This window comes from Gossypium hirsutum, chromosome D01 (assembly GCF_007990345.1).
Source record: "Gossypium hirsutum isolate 1008001.06 chromosome D01, Gossypium_hirsutum_v2.1, whole genome shotgun sequence".
Classification (NCBI taxonomy): domain Eukaryota; kingdom Viridiplantae; phylum Streptophyta; class Magnoliopsida; order Malvales; family Malvaceae; genus Gossypium; species Gossypium hirsutum.
In genome coordinates, this window is record NC_053437.1 from 64738851 (window position 1) to 64763783 (window position 24933).

The 24933-nt window shown below is 33.1% G+C and overlaps 3 protein-coding genes and 1 non-coding gene across 4 annotated transcripts; 1 reads left to right on the forward strand and 3 right to left on the reverse strand.

Annotated features, from left to right (window-relative positions):
- The first annotated feature begins 1042 nt into the window (after positions 1–1042).
- Positions 1043–10507, forward strand: LOC107891557 (importin-11). The gene is given in 25 exon segments (XM_041087758.1): positions 1043–1524; positions 1620–1729; positions 1927–1999; positions 2205–2256; positions 2259–2265; positions 2427–2568; positions 2893–3111; positions 3248–3314; positions 3918–4317; positions 4544–4593; positions 4596–4690; positions 4806–4966; positions 5316–5415; positions 6043–6117; positions 6241–6375; positions 6805–6894; positions 7116–7298; positions 7386–7490; positions 7650–7808; positions 7960–8004; positions 8124–8342; positions 8690–8796; positions 8875–8931; positions 9017–9089; positions 9596–10507. Coding segments are annotated over 25 exon segments (3027 nt in total). The 5' UTR covers positions 1043–1383; the 3' UTR covers positions 9758–10507.
- Positions 10508–11463: 956 nt separating this feature from the next.
- Positions 11464–14151, reverse strand: LOC107891560 (ran-binding protein 1 homolog b). Its single transcript, XM_016816400.2, has 4 exons — positions 13822–14151; positions 13568–13719; positions 13061–13186; positions 11464–12003 (listed from the first exon to the last, which is right to left on the reverse strand). Exons 1-4 carry the CDS (start codon positions 13992–13994, stop codon positions 11774–11776), a joined length of 681 nt encoding a protein of 226 aa, XP_016671889.1. The 5' UTR covers positions 13995–14151; the 3' UTR covers positions 11464–11773.
- A 1556-nt stretch (positions 14152–15707) lies between these two features.
- On the reverse strand, positions 15708–20396 carry LOC107891559 (ERBB-3 BINDING PROTEIN 1). Its single transcript, XM_016816399.2, has 10 exons — positions 20228–20396; positions 19995–20119; positions 19814–19898; positions 19577–19726; positions 19320–19473; positions 16946–17161; positions 16716–16852; positions 16537–16628; positions 16256–16435; positions 15708–16012 (listed from the first exon to the last, which is right to left on the reverse strand). Exons 2-10 carry the CDS (start codon positions 20083–20085, stop codon positions 15936–15938), a joined length of 1182 nt encoding a protein of 393 aa, XP_016671888.1. The 5' UTR covers positions 20086–20119; positions 20228–20396; the 3' UTR covers positions 15708–15935.
- Positions 20397–23481: 3085 nt separating this feature from the next.
- TRNAA-AGC (transfer RNA alanine (anticodon AGC)) lies at positions 23482–23554 on the reverse strand. Its single transcript has one exon. It is a non-coding gene; the product is annotated as a tRNA-Ala (tRNA).
- Between the last annotated feature and the right edge of the window lie 1379 nt (positions 23555–24933).

Sequence of the window (24933 nt, forward strand, 5' to 3'; positions counted from 1 at the left end):
GCAATTAGTACTTGGGAAGATGTATCAGCAAATTGTAAGGTGCCAATTTGTTCTGACATGAACTCATATTTAATATTGATAAATTTAAAGTCTGAGTTAAATTTAATATTTTTATTCACAGGATTAAGGATGTGTTTTTTATCACTTCACTGTAAAAAAAAGGAGATTGAAATATGAGATTTGCTTCAAAAGATATACAATAGCATTGTGTTATACCTTATTTGCATTTGTTTTTCTTCAAGAGACTATTGTTTAGGGTACTGATTTGATAAATTTAAAACCATTATAGAATAATTTTTTTAATTAGTTGAATATTTGTACTTTTTTTTAATTTCAATTGAATATGGAAATATATTTTGTAATCCATAGTTTTTTTTCAACCTATAAATATGAGAGTAATGCATTTTAACGTACTACATTGACAACATGTTTATGTCGATCAAGGTAAAATTGTAAAATTTATTTGCAAAATTGAAATGTGGATTTGAGTAATAAATATTTAAATTTGAAGTCATTCAATAACAATTTAAAAGTTTTGTTGGAAATCAACTCGATTAAGCAACGAATGAGTAAAAATAGCAAAAGAAATTAAGAATTTGAACATATGAATTTAAATTTAACTAAAAGATTATTTTTTAAATTTGATTGAAATATGAGTCTTAATAATTTTATCTATTTTTATTATTAAAAATTATTCTTTGTTATTGTTTAGTTATTTCCATTGATACCTCTTTTACTACTGTAATGTAATCTTTATATTTAAAATAAATGGAATTCCAACAATAAATATTTGAATTTAAATCCATTATCACAAATATTTTATCTAAAAAAATAAAAATGGACCCACAAATTCGAATAATAAATATAAAAAAATATAGAAATATTAATATATTTACCATATTCAAATATTATCAAAATTCAAAAAAAAAATCAAATATTAAATTTCATCCATAAAATCATTTCACTATCTTTTTCTGTTTGTTATATATATTTTTTCTGTTTGTTTTAACCTTTTTAAAAGTATATATATATACTCCGAGTAGGAAGAAAATAGAGAGAAAGGGCTGAGTGAGTGAGGTGAAGAGCATAAAATAGCTGCGAAAAAGGCTTAAAAGACGGTGGTTCTGCACCATCTCTTCTTCTTCACTTCCTCATTTCATCATCGTCTTCACCAAGATCTGTCGTATCACTTTAGCCAAACAGAAGAGAAAGCTTGAAAACAACTCCATCTAAGAAACTTCACCATCTATCATCCATTTGATGTGAAAAAGCCTCTCCTGCCGTTTCCGAATCTTCTCGCGATTCACCGGTCCGACTCGCTAACTCGACTCAGCTTGTTCTCTTACTAAAAAGTTTTAAGAGAGAAGATTTTAGGATATACCGATGGCGCTCTCGGTTTCTGATTTGTCTGCCATATACTCGTTGCTCGCCAACTCAATGAGTCAAGATGAGTCTAATCGTAAACCGGCTGAGTCGGATCTTGCTCAATCTGAAAGCAGGCCTGGTTTCTGCTCTTGTCTTATGGTAAATTTAGTTGTATTCATTTTGCATTTTTCTGTACAATGTGTTTGAAATTTATATGCTTTTAAGTTGCAATTTGTATTTGTTTATTGATTTAGGAAGTGATTACAGCGAAAGATTTAGCGTCGCAAGTGGATATTCGATTAATGGCTTCTGTATATTTCAAAAACAGTATTAATCGGTATTGGAGGAAGCGACGCGATTTCTCGTAAGCTGTGCACTTTCTTTTTTCTCATGCATGTTATTCATAAGTAAGCTTAAACTTCAAATATGAGGATCGGTTTTTCATTTTAACTCTTTGGAAACTGCATTTGAATTTTTGAGTAGCAAGTCACACTGTACAGCTACAAGCTGATGAAGAATGTTAACTATAGATATATTAATGATCTGAAATTATATATTCAGGGGGATAAGCAATGAAGAGAAACAACATTTAAAACAAAAATTGTTATCACACTTGAGAGAAGAGAATTATCAGGTGTTTCTCTAAACTTTTTCTTGTTGTTATTGGTAAAGAATTTAAGGTTATTTGTATTAGTTGTTTCTCACTTATACTGGCGAAGCAGATGCTTAGGGCTTTGATTGAAGTTGCGTATGAATTGGACCTTGTTTATGTTAATTTGATTTTAGTTTAGTAGTCCTTAATAACTTTCTATCATTTTCATTTTCTTTCTCTGATACAGATAGCTCAAATGCTGGCAGTGCTTATTTCAAAAATTGCTCGCTTTGATTATCCCGGGAATGGTGTATTATCATCACTCACTAAATTTGTTGATATCCATTAATGATTTTTCCCACTTCATTGAGCTAGAATAAGTCTTTCTTCTTCCGGCATTATGACATCTCATTGACTTTTCCTTTTCTAGCTAATAATATTTACTGATTTGTTGGTGTAATGACTTCAGGCCAGAGCTTTTCTCATTTCTTGCACAGCAGCTCCCATCCGCTGATGTTCTTACCTCCCACAGGATTTTTATGATTCTCTTTAGAACTTTGAAAGAATTATCCACAAAACGTCTTACTGCAGACCAAAGGAATTTTGCAGAGGTATGTGAATGCTGAACATCTTCCTTTTTATAGCACCCCACTAAATGAAAGTCTTGTGCTGGACCTCTCATTTTTGCTTAAATTAAGGTGGATGCTACACTGACAGCTTAATTGAAAAACATTTTCATGCTAATGCCTACTATATACATTTAGAACTTTATTAGTGGCTTCTGCATTTTGGTTTATGAGTACTTCATATGTGTTACATTACATTCTTCACTTAGAGATTGTAATTTATTTGCTATAGATACAAACTCCTAATTTTGCATTTACTGTCCTGTTCTATAGACTGAAAGAGTCTGACTTACTAAACTTTGTTGGCAGATCTCATCCCATTTATACAAATATTGCTGGCATATTTGGCAGAGTGATTTACAAACAATATCACACGGTTTTTCTATAATCACACAGAGCTATAATTCAAATGACAAGGAGGAGCGTCATGATGATCTTTATCTAACATGTGAGAGATGGTTGTTTTGTCTAAAGATAATATGTCAATTAGTGATTTCAGGGTTTCAAAGTGATGCGAAATGTATACAGGTACTTCTTTCTCTTTCCATTTCCATTTAGAATATTTTGAGGATTTTAGAGTCAATCACCATTTCATTATATTTTCTTGTTTTCTTCTATAGCAGTTTGGAATGAGAGCATATTATTTGAATGTTTCATATTGCAGGAGATAAGACCAGTCAAAGAGGTCTCTCCTGTGCTTTTGAATGCTGCCCAATCATTTCTTCCATATTGTAAGATAGCTTGTGCTTGATTTCAATTTTTGCTCCCATGTGCAAAAACCAAATTCATTTACACTTGAACTTTGCCTTTTCCTCTCCTAAAATTAGGCGATAAGCATGTCTGGTCAAATGAGTTATATTGTAATTTTAATTAGCCACAAAATAAGCAATCAATATAATTAGCTTACAAATTGGTCAAATATTTCTCCTGCTTTCTATTTTGCAGGACTCATACCCGTACACACTATGAACGTGTGATATTTACAACATTGTTGCAGAATAGTGACCTCATCTAGAATTAGTGTATGAAACTGAACCATGTTCCTTGGTGTGTTTTAATATCTATATGTGTATGTTTTTCATGTACATACAGAACTAGGTAGAACCTCTGGAATATAGAAATTCTGTTTCCTTGGTCCGATGGGAATCTATGTTATTCCATTCGCATTGTGGAAGGAACTGACATTTTTATTCTGGAACTTTTGATTTTTATTTTGGTCAGTAAACAAAAAAGAACTTTTAATCTTGTTTTGAACAATAAAGCTGAAGCCACTCAAATACTTGTTGTAGAAGATTTGTCTGATTGATTTATTTTTATGTTACCTTATTTTACAGATACATCTTTGCAGAATAGACATCCTAAATTTTGGGAGTTTATAAAGAGGGCATGTACCAAATTGATGAAGGTTCTAGTTGCAATTCAACAAAGGCATCCTTATTCTTTTGGTGATATATGTGTCCTTCAGCCTGTTCTAAATTTCTGCCTAAATAAGATTACAGATCCTGAGCCAGATATATTATCCTTTGAGCAATTCCTGATTAAGTGTATGGTAATGGCTAAAAGTGTATTTGAATGTAAAGAATATAAACCAAGTGTTACAGGACGGGTTATGGATGAGAATGGTGTTACACTAGAGCAGATGAAGAAAAACATTTCTAATGCTGTTGCTGGTGTTTTGACTAGACTTCTGCCCAATGAACGGATAGTACTTTTATGCAATGTGTTAATAAGAAGGTAATTATGCTTTCCTTCTTTATCTGTTTGTCTTTGGCCTGTTGCATGTTCTGATGTTCCCTTTTCCACCCATTAACCCATCTTGTGGTGGAAAACCACGGTTAAAATTAATATTTTCTAAATTATTATCATGATTTTACATCAATAGTTCTGTTAGCAAAGCACCCTGTATTTCTTTTTTTTTTCCTGCGTTGCTTTATATCTGTCCGAAATAATGTATTAACAGGTATTTTGTTCTAACCACGAGTGATTTGGAGGAATGGTATGAGAATCCTGAGGTTTTCATCATGAGCAGGATATGGTTCAATGGACAGAGAAACTGAGGCCTTGTGCGGAGGCTTTATATATTGTATTGTTTGAAAACCACAGTCAAGTATGTGATAGTACTAATCATTTTGCATGTTATTGTGATCCTTTCTTTTCTTTTTCCTTGTTGGCAGCTGTTTTATATGCATGTATGTTTATTCAATTTAACTTGTTGCATTTAGCTGCTGGCTCCTATTGTGGTGTCCATCCTTCAAGAGGCAATGAATGGTTGCCCAACTTCTACAACTGAAATAACTCCGGGGTTACTTCTTAAAGATGCTGCCTATGGTGCTGCTGCATATGTATATTATGATCTCTCAAATTATCTCAGCTTCAGAGATTGGTATACCCACTCGCTAGTAGGCTATATTTGGTTTATACTTGCTTGATAGTTTTGCTGCTTTTATAAGCTTTCTGCCCTTGTTGATTTGGGGTAAGATTTTTTTTTTTGGGGGGGGGGAGGGGGGAGTGTTAAACCCTAAACCTTATTTTGTTAGTAAACCCTAATTTTAATAATCCAAGCAAAGTGGGAATGTTATTTAGTTGCTTTCTTTCTAATATATCTTCGTTCAGTTCTTACTTGTTGAAGTTTTGCTCTTAATGCATTGTAAATAAATAAATGAGTATCATCTTCTTATGTTTCAATAGGTGGTACAATGAATTCATTTTTCCTGAAAAATCCCGGATTGCAGGTTTAATGGTGCTTTATCCCTTGAACTTTCTAATGATCATCCAAATATGCGTATCATCCACCGGAAAGTTGCTCTAATACTGGGACAATGGGTTTCTGAGGTAACATAATATTCTTCTGTAGGCCATTTCATATCTCTGAGTTCTTTCTTGTGAAATGTATGTGTTTGTATGCATGCCACAGCAGTATGTTGAGGCTTCCATCAGTATAGCATCACGGTGACCAATAGCTTTCAGGTCAGAAGCTTGTCCAATCAAAATTGAATCTTCCCCTCTGGAAAACTAATGGTAGATAATGTTTCAGACATGGTAGATTTCTAATTGAGTGTTGCAGTTTGATTCCCTCAGGGAAGAAACTGATGATTCAAGAAAAGTGTGAGATGTAATATCGTTTGGCACTTGATCCTGTTCTTTTGGCTGCAATACTTGAATATAGAGTACATAAATCAAATGCAAAGTTTGAATATGTGTCACTAGGAATAGGCTCCAACCTGGCGAGCATTGGAAGAGTGCTTTTTGCATTGACTTGCATCAAGAATCGGGTAATCTGTTGTATGTTGTGATAGTAGAAGAGTGATGCATCACGAGTCTGGAATTCCTAATGTCAAAATAGTATTGTGTATAATTTGTTATTCCTCTTTAATTTCTATTAATGGGAATGTTAATAAAGTGCATTGGTTGCAGCAGGAGAATTGGTCATAAATGATTCTGATGTTTGTGATCCTGCAGATAAAGGATGACACAAAAAGAGCTGTATATTGTGCCTTGATACGGTTGTTACAGGACAAAGACTTATCTGTGAGGGTATGCTCCATACATTCGCTTTCTCTTCTATATGATAACTCCCGGCTTTGTTCTCTGCCCCTTCATAATGCGAAGGTTATTTTGTACTTTGCTCACTTACTATGTTGTCTATTGTTGTTTTAGCTGGCAGCCTGTCGATCCTTATGTTTACATGTTGAAGATGCAAACTTTTCAGAGAGAGATTTTTCTGATCTACTTCCTGTTTGCTGGGATTCATGTTTTAAGTTGGTCAAAGAAGTTCAAGAGTTTGATTCAAAGGTATATTATGCTGCTGTTGTTAATGTTCACTGTTTACTAAGGCATTCTTTCTCCCCTATCTGCTTTTCAAGAGAAGGTGATATGTGTATTTTATTGCATTGTGGAAATTTTCTGGAATCTACAGTCTGAGCTTTAAAAAAATTCTTTCATGCTTGTAAAGATTCTGATGATAAAGTTGAATAGATGGTGGATGTTACTTGAAAACTACAGATTTTTTCTTTGTCCAGTCCTACTTAAGATCATAATTGATTTCTTTGGTTCTCATTAAAAATAAAAAGTATAAGTCAGAAAATCTAGATGTTTTTATGAGTTTGTAACTCTTGTTTTTTTTAGTGTGTGTATTTGTATTTGTGCTTATGCACATGATATGCATCTTTGTATACTTCTGACATTCAATTCATATGTTGCTGCTTTTCTCATCAATTTCAGGTCCAGGTTTTAAATTTGATTTCTGTTCTTCTTGGCCATGTCAATGAAGTCATCCCATATGCCAGCAACTTGATGCAATTTTTCCAGATGGTATGTTGTCACTGCTTTACTTTCTTCTCTGTGAGTTGCATGTTTGCTGTTACGGAACTTGATGCACTCTTTACAAGAAGTGTGTGTGTCCTAATAAGTAGTTGACTACAACAATAGAATTTATAATTTGGGATGCCAGTTAAGTGGCATATCTGGACATGTCCAACTATACTTAGCAGCTGTCTTTTTAATAATATTTTCTATTAATTTCCTATGAAAAGGTTTGGGAGGAATCTTCTGGAGAAAGCCTTCTACGGATACAGCTTCTTATTGCTTTGCGGAACTTTGTTATTGCCCTTGGATATCAGTCACCTAGTTGTTACAGCATGCTCTTGCCCATTCTTCAGAAAGGGATTGATATAAATGGCCCCGATGAACTCAATCTTTTGGAGGATAGCATGCTGGTTAGACTACTGCACAAATATTCGATTATTTATCTGGCTGCCTTTATAGCCAAGAACATTTTATGCCAAGTATCCTCATATTTGCAGTTATGGGAAGCCACACTGTCTCATGTACCTGCAATGGTGCCTCAACTCTTAGCATATTTCCCGTGTCTTTTGGAAATCCTGGAAAGAAATTTTGACCATTTGCAGGTTAGACTTCTTGAATTATTACTGCCCTTGTTAGGTCTGTGCTTTCATCCCCCTTTACAAACAGCATTTGGTGCTTTAGGCTTTTTCAAGAAATGATTGTTTATAGCTGACTCACCTGTCCTCTCTTTTAATATCACATTGATCTGAATATACTTGCAGGTAGCTGTTGATATTATTGAAGATTACATTATTTTGGGTGGAAGGGAATTTCTTAGCATGCACTCTTCCAGTGTGGCTAAACTTCTAGATCTCATTGTTGGAAACGTCAACGATAGAGGGCTGCTTTCAATTCTTCCCATCATTGACATTCTAATACTGGTAATATACTGTCAACTTACTTGTCTTCCTTAAATACAGTTATTCCTTAAATTGATTGATACCTATAAATGATAAAATTGTTGATTGATGATGATAAAGGTTTAGATCATTAAAATTGTATCGGAAGTGCTCACTTTTTGCTATTTTATAGTGTTTCCCCATGGAAGTGCCGCCATTAATCAGCAGTACTTTACAAGTAAGCATTGTTCTTTAACTGCAGAGATTATTCATCGTTCACGTTCTCAATTATAATTTCCATGGTAATATACCTTGTCGTAAATCTAATTCCTGTTATGCCTTGTTAAATGTTGGTAGAAACTAGTTGTTATTTGCTTGAGTGGAGATGATGGTGATCCTTTCAAGACTGCCGTAAAAGCATCTTCAGCTGCTATCATAGCAAGGATTTTGGTGATGAATACCAACTATCTTGCACAACTAACATCAGAACCTTCTCTTTCATCAGTACTGCAGCAAACTGGTGTAGCTATTGAAGATAATATTCTTCTTTCTCTAGTTGACGTATGGCTTGACAAGGTTGGTATAAAATATATACCTAAGGAGACTAGTCAAAAGATCATCGAAGTGTTTGTTAGTTTTCTGAGCTATTTGAATCGATGTTTTGACTCCAAGAAAACAACCATTCTGACTATCTAGAGGCTTAATTGGCCAACTAGAATCTATGATAGGGAATCAAATCCAGATATTAAAAGAATCCGACTAAAGGCTTACCAGTACAGTTTGATTGGGGAATGTTTTTGATAAAATAGACACTCTAGGAATCTTTTAAACCCAAAGTGATGAGGTCAACACTAACATATTTAGATGCTCCTGCATCAGTCTATGAGACGCACAAACTTATTAACCTTTGTATGTTTATACAGGTAGACAATGTATCTTTGCCCCATAAGAAAGCATTTGGACTAGCACTTTCCATAATTTTAACTTTAAGGTTGCCTCAAGTACTAGACAAACTAGATCAAATACTAAGGTATGAGCTCAATCTTGATTTTGATTCATAGTATAAGATTATATTATAGGCAACGGTGATAAACTTTTATTCATGCAGTGTTTGCACTAGTGTAATTCTCGGAGGGACCGATGACTTAACCGAGGAAGAGTCAAGGTTAACCCTCAAACCCTTGTGTTATTTTAATCGGTTCAGAGATTTGTAACTATTTTTAATCCTAATTTTTGGTAAGAAATTGCAGTGGTGATAACATGAGCTATGGCAGGTCGCACGATGAGGATTTGCTTCCTAGTAAGGAGTTAAGGAGAAGACAGGTTAACATTCTCTAGTTAGGTCATTAGTCGAATTACATTTACTTAGGCATAATGTCAATTTAGCCTTAACATTTGCACCTTTTGTCATTTTGGCTCTTAATTCTTTTTTTCTTTTAGTAAATTTGGTCCTCAACTTTTTAAAAAGAGTCAAATTTGATCATCAACCTTTTGAAAAAGAGTTTATTTGATGCATTTTCATGGAAATACTAATTAGAATGTTAAGTTTTTGTTGACATGGCATATAAACAAATAATGCTATATTAGCATGAAGTGCACGTGGACTGCCTCACAGGTTGTCCTGCCAACATATTTAAAAAGTTAATGTTTTAGTCAACATTAAGAAAAACAATGACTTTTTTTTTTTTTTTGAAAAGTTAAGTGTCAAATTAGCTCCAAAAAAGGATAAGGGTCAAATTGACAAAAAAATATAAAAGTTAGAGGATTAAATTATTTTTATTATTATGACATTTATTTATTTGTGACGAATTGGTTGTGCCATCATTCAGATCAAAGTCTCGGACCCTATCAACCGGTTATCATTAGAAAACTCAGTGAGAGACAACCTTCAAACTTGTGCTGCCCTTCATGGAGAGTCGTTTAATTCTGCCATTGCTAAAATACATCCAGCAGCTTTTGCACAGTTGAAGCAGGCGCTAAAGATGCCATAAGCCAGCATTGATGTTCTCTTTTATCAACTGAGGTCTTTCTTTCCCGGCTGATTATTTTCCATTTTTCCAAAGATTGAGAAAACATTTAGGTAAGATTTTCCAATCTTCTATATAGTAGGCGTGCCCTTAAATACCATCTTTACCATTGCATTGTTTGGTTCTGGTCTGCTGCTAATCCCTATCCTTGGATGGAGTTGGACATTTAGTCCCTGTTAAATGTTAAACCCTCTTTTAGGATTAAAAAAAACCTAGTCCAATCCTTAGACATGCAAGTATTTTTGTCAAAATGTGTCACTTTAACTCTTAAGCAATCATACTAACCTAAAAAGCAAACAATTATGAACTCAATAAGCATACCTGATCTTAGACAAATTTTGACAAAATACTAACAGTGTCAACTATAGGACTATTCCTTTTGAATAGGAAAGAATAAAAAAATCTTTTAGCTTTCTTAGTAGAGATAAATATCAAATTTATATATGAATTTTGATTTGGTGTAATTGTACAGATGGCACTTGAACTGTGGTTCATATATATACATGAAGCTGTAATTTTGATTCAGTTGTATGCATTTAAAGAATGAATACATACATTTATTTTCATTTTGGATTAATATAATTGTTTGTGTATGCAAAATATCAATGTAAAATAGTGCTAATTTGATGATATCCATGACTTGTGAAAATTGAATCAAATCAAAATTCATGTGTCGTTTTTATATTTATCCAAGTACAGTGGTTATATCTCAAATTTGGCCAGAGTTAACTCTGGTGCTGTATTTTGACACTTGTTTTTTTTTTTAACCGTAAGTAGGAATTCATGGAATTTTACTTTTGTCAGTAATCTGAGCAAAATAAAAATTTTCCAACCATTGGAATCTTAATATGTGATAGTTATGCCGTACCTGCATCTAATTTTAGGGGGGGTTTTTTATTGGTTTCATTCCAGGTGATATTGAAGGTTTCTGTTGAGATGAATTTGGTGGTGTTACCTACATTCTTTGTATATTTTCCTAAATGGCCGCTTGGCTTGGAGTGTGTTGATTTATTCATCTGTTACAAGGGCACCAAAAAAAAGACTGTAAATAGCCCTGCTGCTTCCTTACCTGGGTGCTTTTAAAGCAACACAACAGTGAGTTCATGGTCTTTTAGTCTTTTACTTGCGAGCGAGTGAAATGAAAGTTTTTTATTTTTCTTGAAAACAAATTAAAGAGAATTTCTGGAGGGATTTATTACTTCTTGGCTTTTCCAGTTTCTTGGGATCAATATCAATGAGTTCGGATTTCATTTGCTTTTTAAAAAAAAGTTTTAAACAACAAGCACAAGATGGCAAAGTGCATGCATTCACCGAAAGAGCTTTGAAACCAAACCTTAAGGTCATAGTGAATTCAACCTTTTATTGTAAAAGTGAAGATGCATAAAGCTCGCTCGTGAGAGCATTGGATCATTGATGTGTAACAGACGCAAACTAATACATACTAGAAAAGAACGAAACCTGAAGCCAAAATCCTAAGCCCAAAGGACCTTTTAAAACAATAGCAACCAACAAGCACAGCAACAGCAGCCAGGCAACCGGCCACTTTGGAAAAGGTTTTTGTTTTCAGAGAGGGGCTAGACGTTCAAGAAGAAATGGGAAACTCGAAAAGAATACATTATTGTTCAAATTGAATACCTCTGTATTAATAATGGTAAACCAGATATAAAGGATTCATTCAATTCTACATTGAAATTACTTTTAGAATTGTGATTTTAAATCCAACTAGAAAGCAAATTTCCATCAAAACATCGGTTTGCCCTTCAAACCAAACGTAATACCTTTAGATTTTCCATGCAGACAAACAAACAAACAAACAAACCCTCCCATCCACAGGTTCCAACATAATTTGATTGTTTTGCAAATATTAAGAAAACTACGTAACCTGAGTGGGAATATATATATAATTTTCTCCTTAAACCACTAAATATTAATTATATATAATAAACTTACTCGAGTATATTGTTGCTTTCTCTTTCAGGTCTATGCTTTTGAAGCAGCCTCATCTTTCTTATCTTCCTCTGTTTTTGCTTCATCTTTGACGGCTTCCTTGGTGTTGGAGGCAACGACCGTATCTTCTTTACCATCACTTTTAATTTCTCCAACACTCAACTTGTCGAGGAGATCAGCAGTGACTGTGGCGTCTTTGTTTTCCTCTTTCTTTCCCTGACTTTCAGCAACCTCTTGAACTGTCTCCATGAAGGTCTTGCAATCTGAACATTCACGAATATGTCAGTGATCCCCAAGCATATATAAAGGGTTCAGTTCAAATTCAGGTTAATCAGGTCGGTTTTTGGGTTCAAATTATAATTGACACATAACAAATAGATATCTATATCCAACACTCACACTTTAGTCCAAGTAACATTGTTACACGATTGAACAGATTCGATCAGAAAGATGTTGAACTCGAAAATGGACATTGGTTGAAAAAATCCCTCATAGAACAAACACTCAAACATGCAGAAGCAAATAATCACCTTACATGCTTCACTTCCCCAAGAGATGCGGGGAATACAAATAAATGGGTTTTGTTTTTTATATCCTCCTTCACTTAAGATTACCAAATAACTGTTTCATCTTATTTCCTTCACTGAAGGTACATTGGCACTAATATTCATAAATGATCTTTTAAGCTTTTATGTCCCACAAGAAGCAATCTAAAAACTAAGGGGCACCAAAATAAGTTTGTTATTTCACACTGAATTATGCCATAAGTTTGCACTAAAATAACTTTTAAATCAAATAAAGCATGTTTAGAACAAAATTGTTGATATAAGCTAAACATGAAAATCCTATCCTTAGATTATATTTTGACATAATTTAGTCTGCATTGCATGCTAAACATTTTAAAAGGAAACAATAGAGTGGATTCCAAGTCCAGTGGCGGAGCCAGAAAATTTTTTTGGGGGCCGGAATTAAATTGTGTATTTTTATGATAGTAAAAATGCAATTTCACCATTTTAATAGTTTATATCTTTATAATTTTTAAAAGATTAAATCAAATTTTTATTATTAGGGAGGTCAAAGTGAAATTTTACCATTACTAATTTAAAATTTTATAAATTATAAAGGGCATAAATGGAAAATTTTAATAACTAAATTTAAGAATTAGAATGAGTTAATCACACAAGCATTGTTTTCTCTAACTAACGGTCGGGGTACCAAAATATATGCAGCAGAAGATGTTGATAAGTGTTATAAAATTAGCAAATAAAAGAAAGATGAAAGAGTAAGAAACAACTAAAGCAACGAAAAGAAGATGCTCACTCTCAACAGAAGGAAATCTGATACAGAACATCTCTTCTTTCAAATTCCCATCAGCGAAATCAGCGGCGTGCCAAACGCATGATTTATCATTTCCAGAATGTTCTTGCACTGTCATTGTTGGAATAACTGCAGATTCAAAAGCATCAAAATCAATCCCCACCAACCAAAAATAAAATAAAATAACCAAAATAAGGTTCAAATATGGCGTTGGCAAAGTTCGAGATTTAGTCATGTACTTAAAATTTTTAAATTAAATTCTTCTAGCTTCAATCATTAAGATCAGCAGTATTTTCGATCAAAAATCCTGACAGAAATACTAACCGTATTAATGATTAAATTAAGATTTTCTAATAGAAACAGTAATAAGATTTAAATTTTTAATTTACTAAACCCTAAAGTAACTTACATCAAAATAATAACACTTCAAATTCTACTTGAACAAACTTCAACTTCGTTAAATATGCAAAATCAGAAAAATAGTAAGAGACTGTAGTAAAAGAAACAGACCGAAATGGTTAGCACAGATCTTAAGGGTTTTAGATTGGCGCATGACAAGACGGACTTTGCCATTGACTTTGTGCTTCAAGAGCTTCACATTTCCAACTCCTCTCTCCTTCCATTGATTCCCTTCCTTATCGAATCGATACAGCTTTGCCTTCCTGCAACGAATCATTAATATTTTTCAGCAGAAAAAAAGAAGAAGAGAAAGATCTCTAAAAGAATATAAGAAAAATATTCTAAACAGCAGAGATTTAGCTCACAGATCGAGAATCGGATCCTCGTCTTCTTCACCAGTAGTGACGGCGACTTCCTCGAGCTTGACGATAGGAGCGACTTGAGCACCGGTGTCCTCATCGTCTACGGCGGCGGCGGGAGCGTTGTCATCGTCTTCTCTGCAGTGCGACTCTGGACCGGCTTTATCATCGATCGCCATTGGTGCGGCTAAGCAAGCAAAAATATATATATAAATATAAAGAAAGAAATTAAAAAGAAAAGAGAAAGCGAAGTGATAGTATGAGTGAAACCCACTGGCACTCTGATCTGCTATATCTATAAGAGGAAAAAGGCAAGAAAGGAAGGAAATGCCAAGTGGGACGAACCCAAGAGCAACGGTGTCGTTTTCTCTTGTCAGGCTTTGCTTACGTCAGACAGACAGATGTAAAGATGCTTTTTCTTTCTTTAAAATTAAAATACTTCTTAATTTCATTTTAAATATTTTAAGTGAATTTTTAAATTAAAATATTGCTTTAATCGAGTTGTTTTTTGGACTAGTTCTAACCAATTTCTTTTAATCCATTATGGAAAATTCTAGAAAATACTCTTTGAAAGGGATTTTTCATGAGCTCAAAATATTTTAATAATTTTGTAAGAGATTTTAGTAGTTTTGTTAAATAATTTGGGAGAATTTCAATTTACATAGAGTGAATTCAATAATTTTTTGAAAACATTATAATATTGCAACCCAAATTTAGTAGTCATAATAGAATTCTCTTCTATTTTCAATATCATGTTAAAAAAAATTTTGGATGACCGGTACGTTTAGCTGTTGTTAGTGTAAAAATAACGGTAGCGATGAAAATAGATATTATAGTGATACTGTAACATGAAACAAAAAAAAAAAAGTTAAACGCATCACACTGAAGGTCAATACCCATCTAAAAGGGCATTTATTCTAATATGTTTCAACTCTAAACAAATGTAGATTAATTAATATTTTTAACCAAGTTCAAGTTCAAGATGGGACATAATGTTTAAATTGATAGCTATAGTAGATTGATAAAAAAAACAAATTGAAACACCTCGAGATCAGTTTAGGAAGTCTTGAGATAATTGAACTTATGTTTGGAGATAAAATAATTTTTGTTTCGAGACAAGGGTATATCGAAGCTAAATTCATTTTACCATGTTCTAAGTCTTGAGATAAGGAACATCGAAATTAAAATAAGGAAATAGGAAAAGTTTATCTCATAAATGCGACCTAATTCCAAAATTGATTTAGCATAATCCTATAACTCGATGAATCAAATTATTAAACATTATAAACGTAAGTTTGTAAATAAGATAGATGCTTGAATTGATATGAATGATGATTATACATTGAATGATATGATTAAGAAATAAATTAGTTTGAGTTGTTTCAACAACGTAATATAATATTACACAAATCTGATGAACAAATTAAGTGCGAAGCGTTACATGTAATGGTATCAAATTTAAGGATTCAATTGAAACTTTTTAATAAAATTAAAAACAGATTATATTCTCCTTTCTAGTTCAAAAATACTTCAATATTTTATGCTTTATTAATGCTTTCACAATAGAATATGATTGATGGAAAAACTAAATTGACATGCTTGTTTCAATGAAGATCTGATGATAATTTTTAAAATTATTATTTTAATAATTTTCAGTAATTTTTATCACTAAAAAATTTATTAGATAACTTTCGAATTTTAATTAGCGACAAAAAGATTTCCCATAAATAACAATCCACATATAAAACCAAGTATTTGCAGAGGAAAAAAAACTGCATTGGTGATCCAAATATGAAAATGTCTTGACTTATTTGGTTGAACATTTAATTTGGCCAGCATTTGCATGCAATGAAGAACAAAACAAGCATTGGATGTATAAAATAAGCAGACCATAGAGAAATGAGCACATTTAATTTCCTATTAAGTTGCACATCACACACAAACACAAGACTCCAAGTGGATGTCATGCCATAAAATAAAAAAAACTACTCGACATTAAAATTTGAACTCATAACCAACAAGCTACAAGTGAACACAGTATCAAAAATTTTGACAATCATCATAATATATAAAAGGGCAGATTAGAAAATATGCGCAAAAACATTTTTATTATTGTTTCCTTATGATGCACCACCATTTGTCGATGCATCCATGGCCTCACCCTCAGCTCCACCCTCAGCTTTATCACCCTTCTTACCTGCACAAACCAAGTACATGTTCTTCAGTTTTTACTACAAAACCCTCAACATTTGCTTCCAATATAGGTTAAAATATGCCATAAGTCCCTGCATTCATTGTAAACTTGAAATTTAATCCCTATACTTTTATTTTTTAAAATTCAGTCCTCAAATTTTCAGATATCCAAATTTATGTCCAACGGTCAACACTGTTCTACAACATTTTTTAAACCTCCAATATAATATCAACATATACGTCATACCTTTCTTCTTCTTCCCACCACCTTTCTTCTTTGTCTTTGTTCCCAAAGCCAACCAGGCCTTGATTTCAGGATCATCTATCGTCTTGGTTGACTGCAGTTCTTGCAGGGGATGGGATGTAATCCGATCTGATCCATTTGGCATTAGCAATACTGTAAATTTGATATGAGCAACATAATCACCTGCAGAATTTTGGTACATAACAGGTAAGCTCATTGTGAATATATTACAAGATACAATCTTCTGTTCATTATCAAACAAGATTTCAGCCATGAATGCCTACCAGGCTTCTCATACAGAACAGGGTATGGCTGCAAGAGATCGTGATTCACACATTCAACTAAACCTAGACGAGCCCTTTTCTCTTCCAAGGCGCTGTTTGAGGAAAACCCATGTTAAGTGTCAAACAGCAGAAATAATCACCAATGCAAAACTCAGAACAAGTGCAAAACAAATACAAACCGAGTAGTGAATGGCAGGATGGGGAATCTCTGATTTATCTCGCTGAAAATAAATCTAGAGGCCTTCATCTTTAAATGATAGTTCTTGTCGACAGCTCTCTTATAAATAGTTGTCTGCTTCTCATCCAACAACTTTGGCTGCAATTTCAATAACACATTGAAATCTTCAATGATAAATTAACCCCAACACAAGTATAGCAACAATGTTGAAAAACAAGAGAAGACAATTACCTTGCCTTCACCAGTGCTTGCAACTATATCTACAGCATAAACTTCATTCTCCTCAAACTCTGCATCATCAACTCTTGTATCTGGATTGGAGACGCTTAGTATGACTTTGTTCCCGTCTATCACAAACTGCTTCAGTTGATGGCTAAGAACACCTTCAACAATTTTGCAATCATAAGCTGCAGCTACCTTCTGAATTGCATCAGATACATCTTTGTTCTGCCATTAAAACAATAATGAAAAGAAACTAAGTACAATGAACAATTCTGATTTTAAATACACAATGATGCAAAAACAATATAAATCGCAAAGGAAACTAGCTATGCATTTATTAGAAAAGCAGTTCACAAGCAGTCTGTTCAAAAAGGATAAATGATAAAAATATTTCCCTATCAGAGTAACTATGACAAAAGCTTCACTTGGATGTTGGTCCATAGCATATGAAAACTATTCATCACATAGGGTGATTTGCAGATGGAAACAAGAAAATTCTTTAGAATAGTGATAAATCGAGTAGTAGACACTAGACAGCTTCTCAATGTTTGACAAAAACAACATTAAGAGTAATGCCAGCTTTATGGTATTTTTTAAAGAAAATTTAGGTCCCATAGGCAATTGGAATAAAACAAGAAACTGTTTAACTCCTCAAGGAGCCTAGCATGACCAGACATAGTATTGGCAACAGGGAAAAGAGGAGACCGATAAGAAATTGATCACCTCGGCAAAGTTGCCCAGCCTTCAAATTTTTATTCTACATCTTACATAGAGTGACAACCACTTCACGATAGTTTGATAAAAACAAGCCCGAGGATAACTACTTTAGATCTAGTTTAATAAAAGTAATCATGAGGGTAACACCCACTTCAAGGTAAGCTTTAAAGAAAATTTAGGTCCCTTGGGCAATTGGAAATAAAAGAATATGTTTATATCCTCAAGTGCCTAGCATGACCAGACATGATATTGGCAACAGGGAAAAGAGGAGATTGAAAAGAAATTAATCACCTCGGCAAAGTTGCCCAGCCTTCAAATTCTATTCTACACCTTACAGAGTGACAACCACTTTATAGTAACTTTTAAAGAAAATTTAGGTCCCTTGGGCAATTAGAATAAAACAAGAAAATGTTTATATCCTTAAGGAGCCTAGCAAGACCAGACATAATATTGGCAACAGGGAAAAGAGGTGAATCCATAAGATATTGACCACCTCGGCAAAGTTGCCCATCCTTCAAATTCCAGCCTACATCTTACAGAGTGATAACCACTTTATGATAATTTGATAAAAACAATTCCTAGGGTAACTACTCTAAATCTTGTTTGATAAAAGAAATCATGAGGCTAACAGCCACTTTATAGTATTTTTTAAAGAAAATTTAGGTCCCTTAGGCAATTGGAATAAAACAAGAAAATGTTTATATCCTTAAGGAGCCTAGCATGACCAGACATAATATTGGCAACAGGGAAAAAAGGAGATCGATAAGAAATTGACCACCTCGGCAAAGTTGCCCAGCCATCAAATTTCTATTCTACATCTTACATAGAGGGAAAACCACTTTACAATAGGTTCGTAAAACCATGAGAGTAACACACTTTATGGTTGTTTCTAAAGAATTACACCAAAAGGATGGAAAATTTGATGCAAAAACTGAGTTGAGGTAACAATTCCCCTATCAGAGTAACTATGACAAAAAGCTCCATTTGGATATAGATCCATAGCTAATAAAAAAGAGTTCATCATTTAGGGAATCAAGTGAAAGTGACATATTAAAACAGTCTTTACTCTTTCAAAAATCAACCACAGACTTAACTCGAAAATCAGAAGTTAGGCTAAAGAATTTTGAGGCAGCAAAAGCAGAACTAGATAAACAAACATTCAAAGACAACAAAAGCATAACATGGAATGTCATAGCCCAGATATAAAAACCAATAAAAGGCCTAGCATGGCCAAACATAATAATAGTAACAGAGAGAAGAGGAGATTGCCCGGAAACCGATCACCTGGCTAAACATAATTTTCTACCATACATGTTACAATCAATTTAAAGAATTACAGCAAAAAGATAGAGGAACACCACAAAATTTGTTGCAAAAACTGAGTTGAGAGAACAATTCCCCTATCAGAGTAACTATGACAAAAAAGCTTCATTTGGACATAGATCCATAGCCAATAAAAAAGAGTTCATCATTTAGGGGGTCAAGTGAATGTGACAAATTAAAACAGTCTTTACTATTTTAAAAATCAACCACAGCTTCAACTCAAAAACCAGAAGTTAGGCTTGAGAATTTTGAGGCGCAAAAGCAGAACTAGCTAAACAAACATTCAAAGCCCACAAAAAGATAAACATGGAAATGCATAGCCCAGATATTCGAAACAATTTACCTTTTTTCCAGGCCTTACAAGCCTCAAGGCCACTTCAGCAGCAGTATTTGCAGCAGCAACAACATCAGCCTGCTTACCAGTGATTGGCCCGCTCTGAACAACATGAGTATGAGCAACTACCGCAATAAACCCATCAATGTGGCAACCCATGTCACTACATTCAAGGTAGGGACAAACGAAAACAAACAATTCAGTTGCCACTCAGAACAAGAAGTCCCCATTAAAACATTTAACATAAATGCTAATATAAAGCTTACATCTTGACCATATCACCTTCTTCCAACTCCGAGGTGTCACTAGCAAGTGGAGAGAAATGGCAGACTGTGTTGTTTACAGAGAGACAAGTAGGGAAGGCAACACCCCTCTCAATCTTCTTCTTAGAATTCTTGTACATGTTACCTGTTTGCCTTTACATTACACAAACAAAAAACCATAAATTTACTAATTTCATTATCAATTTTCAAACATATATCCAATAGCAATTAAACACTTACTCTCTTATAAATGCATCACCCTTCTCACAAATGTCAACAATCTTAGCTTTCGGCTTACATTCTTTTACAACTAATTGTAAAGCTTCTGCAAATTTCCAAACACAACAACAAAAAAACAAAATATTAAACAACAATTACATTAAAAACACATTTCCAATAACCTAAAGGCGAAGAGATTAACTGTTAACAATCTCAGCAGCGCCCTTGTATTTTGTAACAACTTCAGAGGAGCTGAGATCCAGCTCCTTCTCCTCTCTCTCGTCGTCTGACATCGCTTTCGAGTCTTATCAAGAATCTATCTAATTGCTGCAAAAATAAATAAATAAAAATTCTAAAAAAAATAATCTATATCTGAAAATCAGCTGTAATAATCGAAGAGTAAATCAAGAGATTGAAATTTTTAAAAGAGCTCACTGTTGAAATTGGCGGCGGCGAGTGAAAGCGCTAGGGTTTTGGAGGGAGTATATAAACTAAAATAGGAAGGGCGGGTGGTGAGTAGTGAAGTAGAGAGTTAGGGTTACGGTTCTTTACGGCAGCGTTTGGTTATATAGGAAAATTTCGCTTTGCAGTGACTCGCTAGGGTTTTCTATTTTTGTATTCGGTTTTCGGTGTAATAAAAAAGAAAGGGCTAATTTTCTGCATACTCCTTCCAATTATTTAATTTCACTACTCTGACCCCTCCATTTTTCAAATTTCAATTGTAAAATTAAAAGAAAAGTAAAAACAGGTGGTTGAAGAGGGGAGTATGAACTGTGCCAGTTTAAGTTTAAAATTAGGTTTATGTATAATATCAATATCATAAATAATTGTTTAATTTTGTAATGGTTCGGAATTTAAAATTTTAGACAATTTTGTTTATATTATTAATAAATTATTAAATTTTGTTTAAATTTATCTATATATATTTTAAGGGACACTTAAAAAATTATCATGTGTGCAAAGATATGTCGGAATTACGATGAGGATAAGCTTTAAGTGGAGAATTTACCTTTGGAAGCTATGCGGTGCTTCGAAATTGATGGTCGGAGGCTGCACTTGTTGGATTAGATCGGGCTCTCTCTTCGGCTTTGGCAGTGGAGGTCTGAAACGTTTATTTTGTCATCTCAGATGTCGTGCATGTCAAGTTCTGAACACAATCTCTAGTGATTCTTTCTCATGGGTGAAGCTCTGTTGTGTTTTTCTCTTCTGTTTGTTGGACTTCGATCAGGATCAGGGAAGGGTTTTTATGAAATTTGTTAGAATTGTGTGACCCAAATTCTAAGAGATTGCTTGCAAGTCAAGTTAAACAAAAATATATTTTCTTTCTAGAAGATTTAGAATTTTTTAGTATAATATATTTAGCATTTATTAGTATAGTTTATTTGACTTACTAATTTAGCCTATAAATAGGCTCCTTTACAATCTTAGAAAAAGAGACACCCATTAGATTAGAACTCATAACACATTCAGAGAATTTTGTGTTTACGTTTGAGGGTTCTTTGTTTTTTCGGGTTTTCGGGGTTTAGTTTTTATCTCCATCTTTTGTACTCTTCATTCTTTTGCCATTATAGTAAAATTATCTTTGCCCGTGGTTTTTTATCCTCTTTTGAGGGGTTTTTCCACGTTAAATTTGTGTGTTCATCTTCTCAATTTCTTCTACTATTTTTACTTGTTCGTTGCTTAATCGGGACGATCCTAACAAAACTAGATACCAAATCAGCTTGTATCCCTTTCCTTAGCAAACATTTATTGTCATCTCATTAACATATCGAAATTTTTAATCTAAATTTTGTATAATTAACTAAAATTTTCCCATCACATCCCAATCTGAATTAAAAATTGTATATTCTATTCAACACTAATCACCAACGTTGTAGTTCACTCCAACGTTGCAACTCTCTAAATTTATTCTAGAATAACAAAATGAAAACTAAAATATTTGAAAGAATAAAACGGTGAACGGTAAATTTTTAGCTTTTTTATATATATAATAGAGGAAAAGAACAATGGCTACTATACTTAATTATCCTTGTGTAGGTGATTCTCACGTTGTTAGCATGTAAAGTCGATTTAGCTTCTTCAAGAGGTTCATTGAAAAAAACGATATCCAAGTTCCCTTATTTTTGCATCATTAGACAATGCATCGGCTACACCACTTGTCTCTTGATACACCTACTTTAGACAATACACGGATCACAGCATTTGAGGAATGGATTTGTGAATGGTGATATGAGAAATTCAATAAAAAATTTAGTAGAATTGAGATTTTAAAGATTTAAGTTTGAATTTAAACCGTATATAAATTTTGAGTTACAAATTTTAGAAAATGATATTAATTAATTGGTAAAGAATATAAACTAATTTGGTATCCCGATTTCATATAATCATTTTTTTCTTCTTTCTTTTGTTTGTCTCTTTCTTATACGTGGTTTCATATGTTGTTGATGTATTCATTTGTTATTTTCAGACTCTTTTTTTACCTTTAATGAAATTCAGTTTGCATATTTTCTTTTTTTTTAAAAGTACGTTTTCTAATTTTGTTCTTATTTTTTAAACATTTTTATTATACTATTGGACATTTGTCATCCACGACAAAAATATGATCAAAGAGATTTTCAATGTATAAACCTTGTCCCATCAAATGTAGTAGAGATTGTAGTTTGAGGTAAGGAAGGGTCATAAAATTTTATTATAAGACCAACAATGGGTGTCAAGAATGTTATGCAAGGATGGCAATCAAAATCAACCTTCCCTCATCTCTTATATCAAAGATTAAGATTGCAGATCAAATCCAATGTGTAGAGTATGAAGGTGTTCCCAATGTTTGCTTTGATTGTGGCCGCTATGGTCAATCGATATTATCATGTAGAGATTAGATTTATCAACATACTTTAGATTTTCTTGAAAATTTCCTGTAGTTTATAAAATAGTTTTAAGTGGTAATTTGTAAATGAATTTTAATTTAACATATGATTTATTTAATAGATAAATTTTAATTTGATGAGTCGAAAAGATAAGAACTCAAAAATTAAAAATGGAGAAAAAAAACAAGAAAGAGAGAGTTAAAATGGAGCGAGTTGGGACTTGGAGGTGATTGTTGTTGTTGGAGTAGATTGTTGATATATAGCCTCAATGAAGAAGCTGAGTTGAGTGAAGAGGACATTGAAGCTGAGTTGAGAGAGAGAACTTTTACTGTACGAACAACACTGCCATTTCTACCATGTAAATAGTACTTTTGCATGTATCATCAATTAAAATTTTTGACTTTTTAGTCAAAAAATGAATTTTGGGTTGACAAAGAAAACCCCCCAAGACCAAAACTGTAATCTTGAGAGCAAATTCAGCCAAGTGGAAGAACAAGTTACAATACTCGTTGCTGAGAGTCTGAGTTGAAGCTGGTTTCTTGGTTGCCAAACACTTGAATTGAGTCCATTGATAAATTCTTTGAAGTTCCTTGCTGTTGTTCCTTAATGAATGAAAGTCTGTTTATATAGAATTTTGAAATGGTTGTATGCATGAAACTGGATTGGTCTGTGCTTGTAAGTGGAAAACATTGTTATGGCTTATCCTCCATTGGAGTCAAGTAAATTCAAAAAGGTTTCTTTACTGGGTTTTCGCCAATATTGAGCTGCAACCTGCAAATCTTCTCATTTATCAACAAAAATGGAAAAGAAAAAAGATAAAATCATTGGAGATGCGGGGTATCGATCCCCGTACCTCTCGCATGCTAAGCGAGCGCTCTACCATCTGAGCTACATCCCCCGTGCTGAAAATTGTAAGCTGTAAGTAATTAGTTAACAAGGCTTAGAGATTTCATGCAAGACTACTGGTGTCAACAAACCTATAAAAATATCTTAAAAGCCTTTGCACTAGAAGTAGGAGTTGAAATACATTTTAAACAAAAAAAAATGTAAATTAGTATTTGTACATTAAATCAAAAGGTAAATCGATCATTTTTTTTAATTTATATTGTTAAAAACTGGTTTGGTTAACAAAATAACAAAATAATGACATTTGGCATGGATAAGATTTTAACAAAAAAAATGAATAAGATTTTTAACAAAATGACCGTTTTGCTTTTTGATCTAGCTTATAGAGACCAATTTGTCTATTTTTTTTAATAGAAAAAGCAAAATGCAATCCGACATTATTAGACTTGCATTCTATTATTTGATACATTTGTTTGACCTTTGGAGTATATTATAACCACCTAATGCATCCAACTTAAGATGCTGCAATTACCTTATTTAGAAGAAGAAAAGAGAATTCACCCAAACACCAATAAGGAATTGTCTTGTTTAAAAGGCGCCTCTTGGCCACATTAGTTATCTTATAGACACTAACTTCCTACATGTGTTACATATGAACAAACACTAAAGTCAACATTGACATCAACCACACATGAGAGCTTTCTAGCAAGTTTAATGTCTCATTCATCGCATCCAAAAGGACATGTTGACCACCTTTATGAGTCAATCAACTTTCTCCTAAACGTTGACACTTATACTAAGAGACACAATATCCAAAAATTCGGTCAAACTATTTAAAGAACCTTCTACTATCTCATACAACTCTCAACACCATCATATGAACCATTGTCAATAGGAACAAGTCCAGGATTTTACTCTAAGGGAGGCGAAACTTTAAAATTCGAACGACCTTCTTTTTAACATAAAAAATGTCAATTCTTTTTAGATAATTTTTTTCTTATCAAACAAATCAATTTAATATTTTTTAAAAAACATGAACAATTTAACTATAAAAAATTAAAAGAAAAAAATCACACAATACAAAATTAAATATTTCTTTCCAATATGCAAAAAAGAACAACTAATACTATACTAAAAACTTCATAAATATCATTATAAATCTAAAAATTAAATTAAAAAAAATTAGCCTTAGTCTTATTTATCAACACCAAATCTAAAATATATGATAATTTTTATATAAAATTAAAAAATCTAAAAATTCCAAATTGTGGACCACCCCGCGCCCCCTAGATGCATCCAACCATCACCCTTTTCATTGTGTATTCTAAATAAACAAAACAGGTGTGGTAGTCTTTTAACGTTATTTCCACAACATACTTAAATGCCAATGTAGATTAAAATAATGAAGTTGGGTGTGGTAAAATCACGTTA

Coding starts and splice junctions, on each gene's coding strand:
- LOC107891560 (XM_016816400.2), bottom strand. CDS start 13,994: ATGGCGATCGATGATAAAGCCGGTCCAGAGTCGCACTGCAGAGAAGAC. Junction 13,720..13,821: donor GAGGATCCGATTCTCGATCT/GTGAGCTAAATC, acceptor GATTCGTTGCAG/GAAGGCAAAGCTGTATCGAT. Junction 13,187..13,567: donor GATCTGTGCTAACCATTTCG/GTCTGTTTCTTT, acceptor TTGAATCTGCAG/TTATTCCAACAATGACAGTG.
- LOC107891559 (XM_016816399.2), bottom strand. CDS start 20,085: ATGTCAGACGACGAGAGAGAGGAGAAGGAGCTGGATCTCAGCTCCTCT. Junction 19,474..19,576: donor GAAGGTGATATGGTCAAGAT/GTAAGCTTTATA, acceptor CCTTGAATGTAG/TGACATGGGTTGCCACATTG. Junction 16,853..16,945: donor CAAGCACTGGTGAAGGCAAG/GTAATTGTCTTC, acceptor TTGAAATTGCAG/CCAAAGTTGTTGGATGAGAA.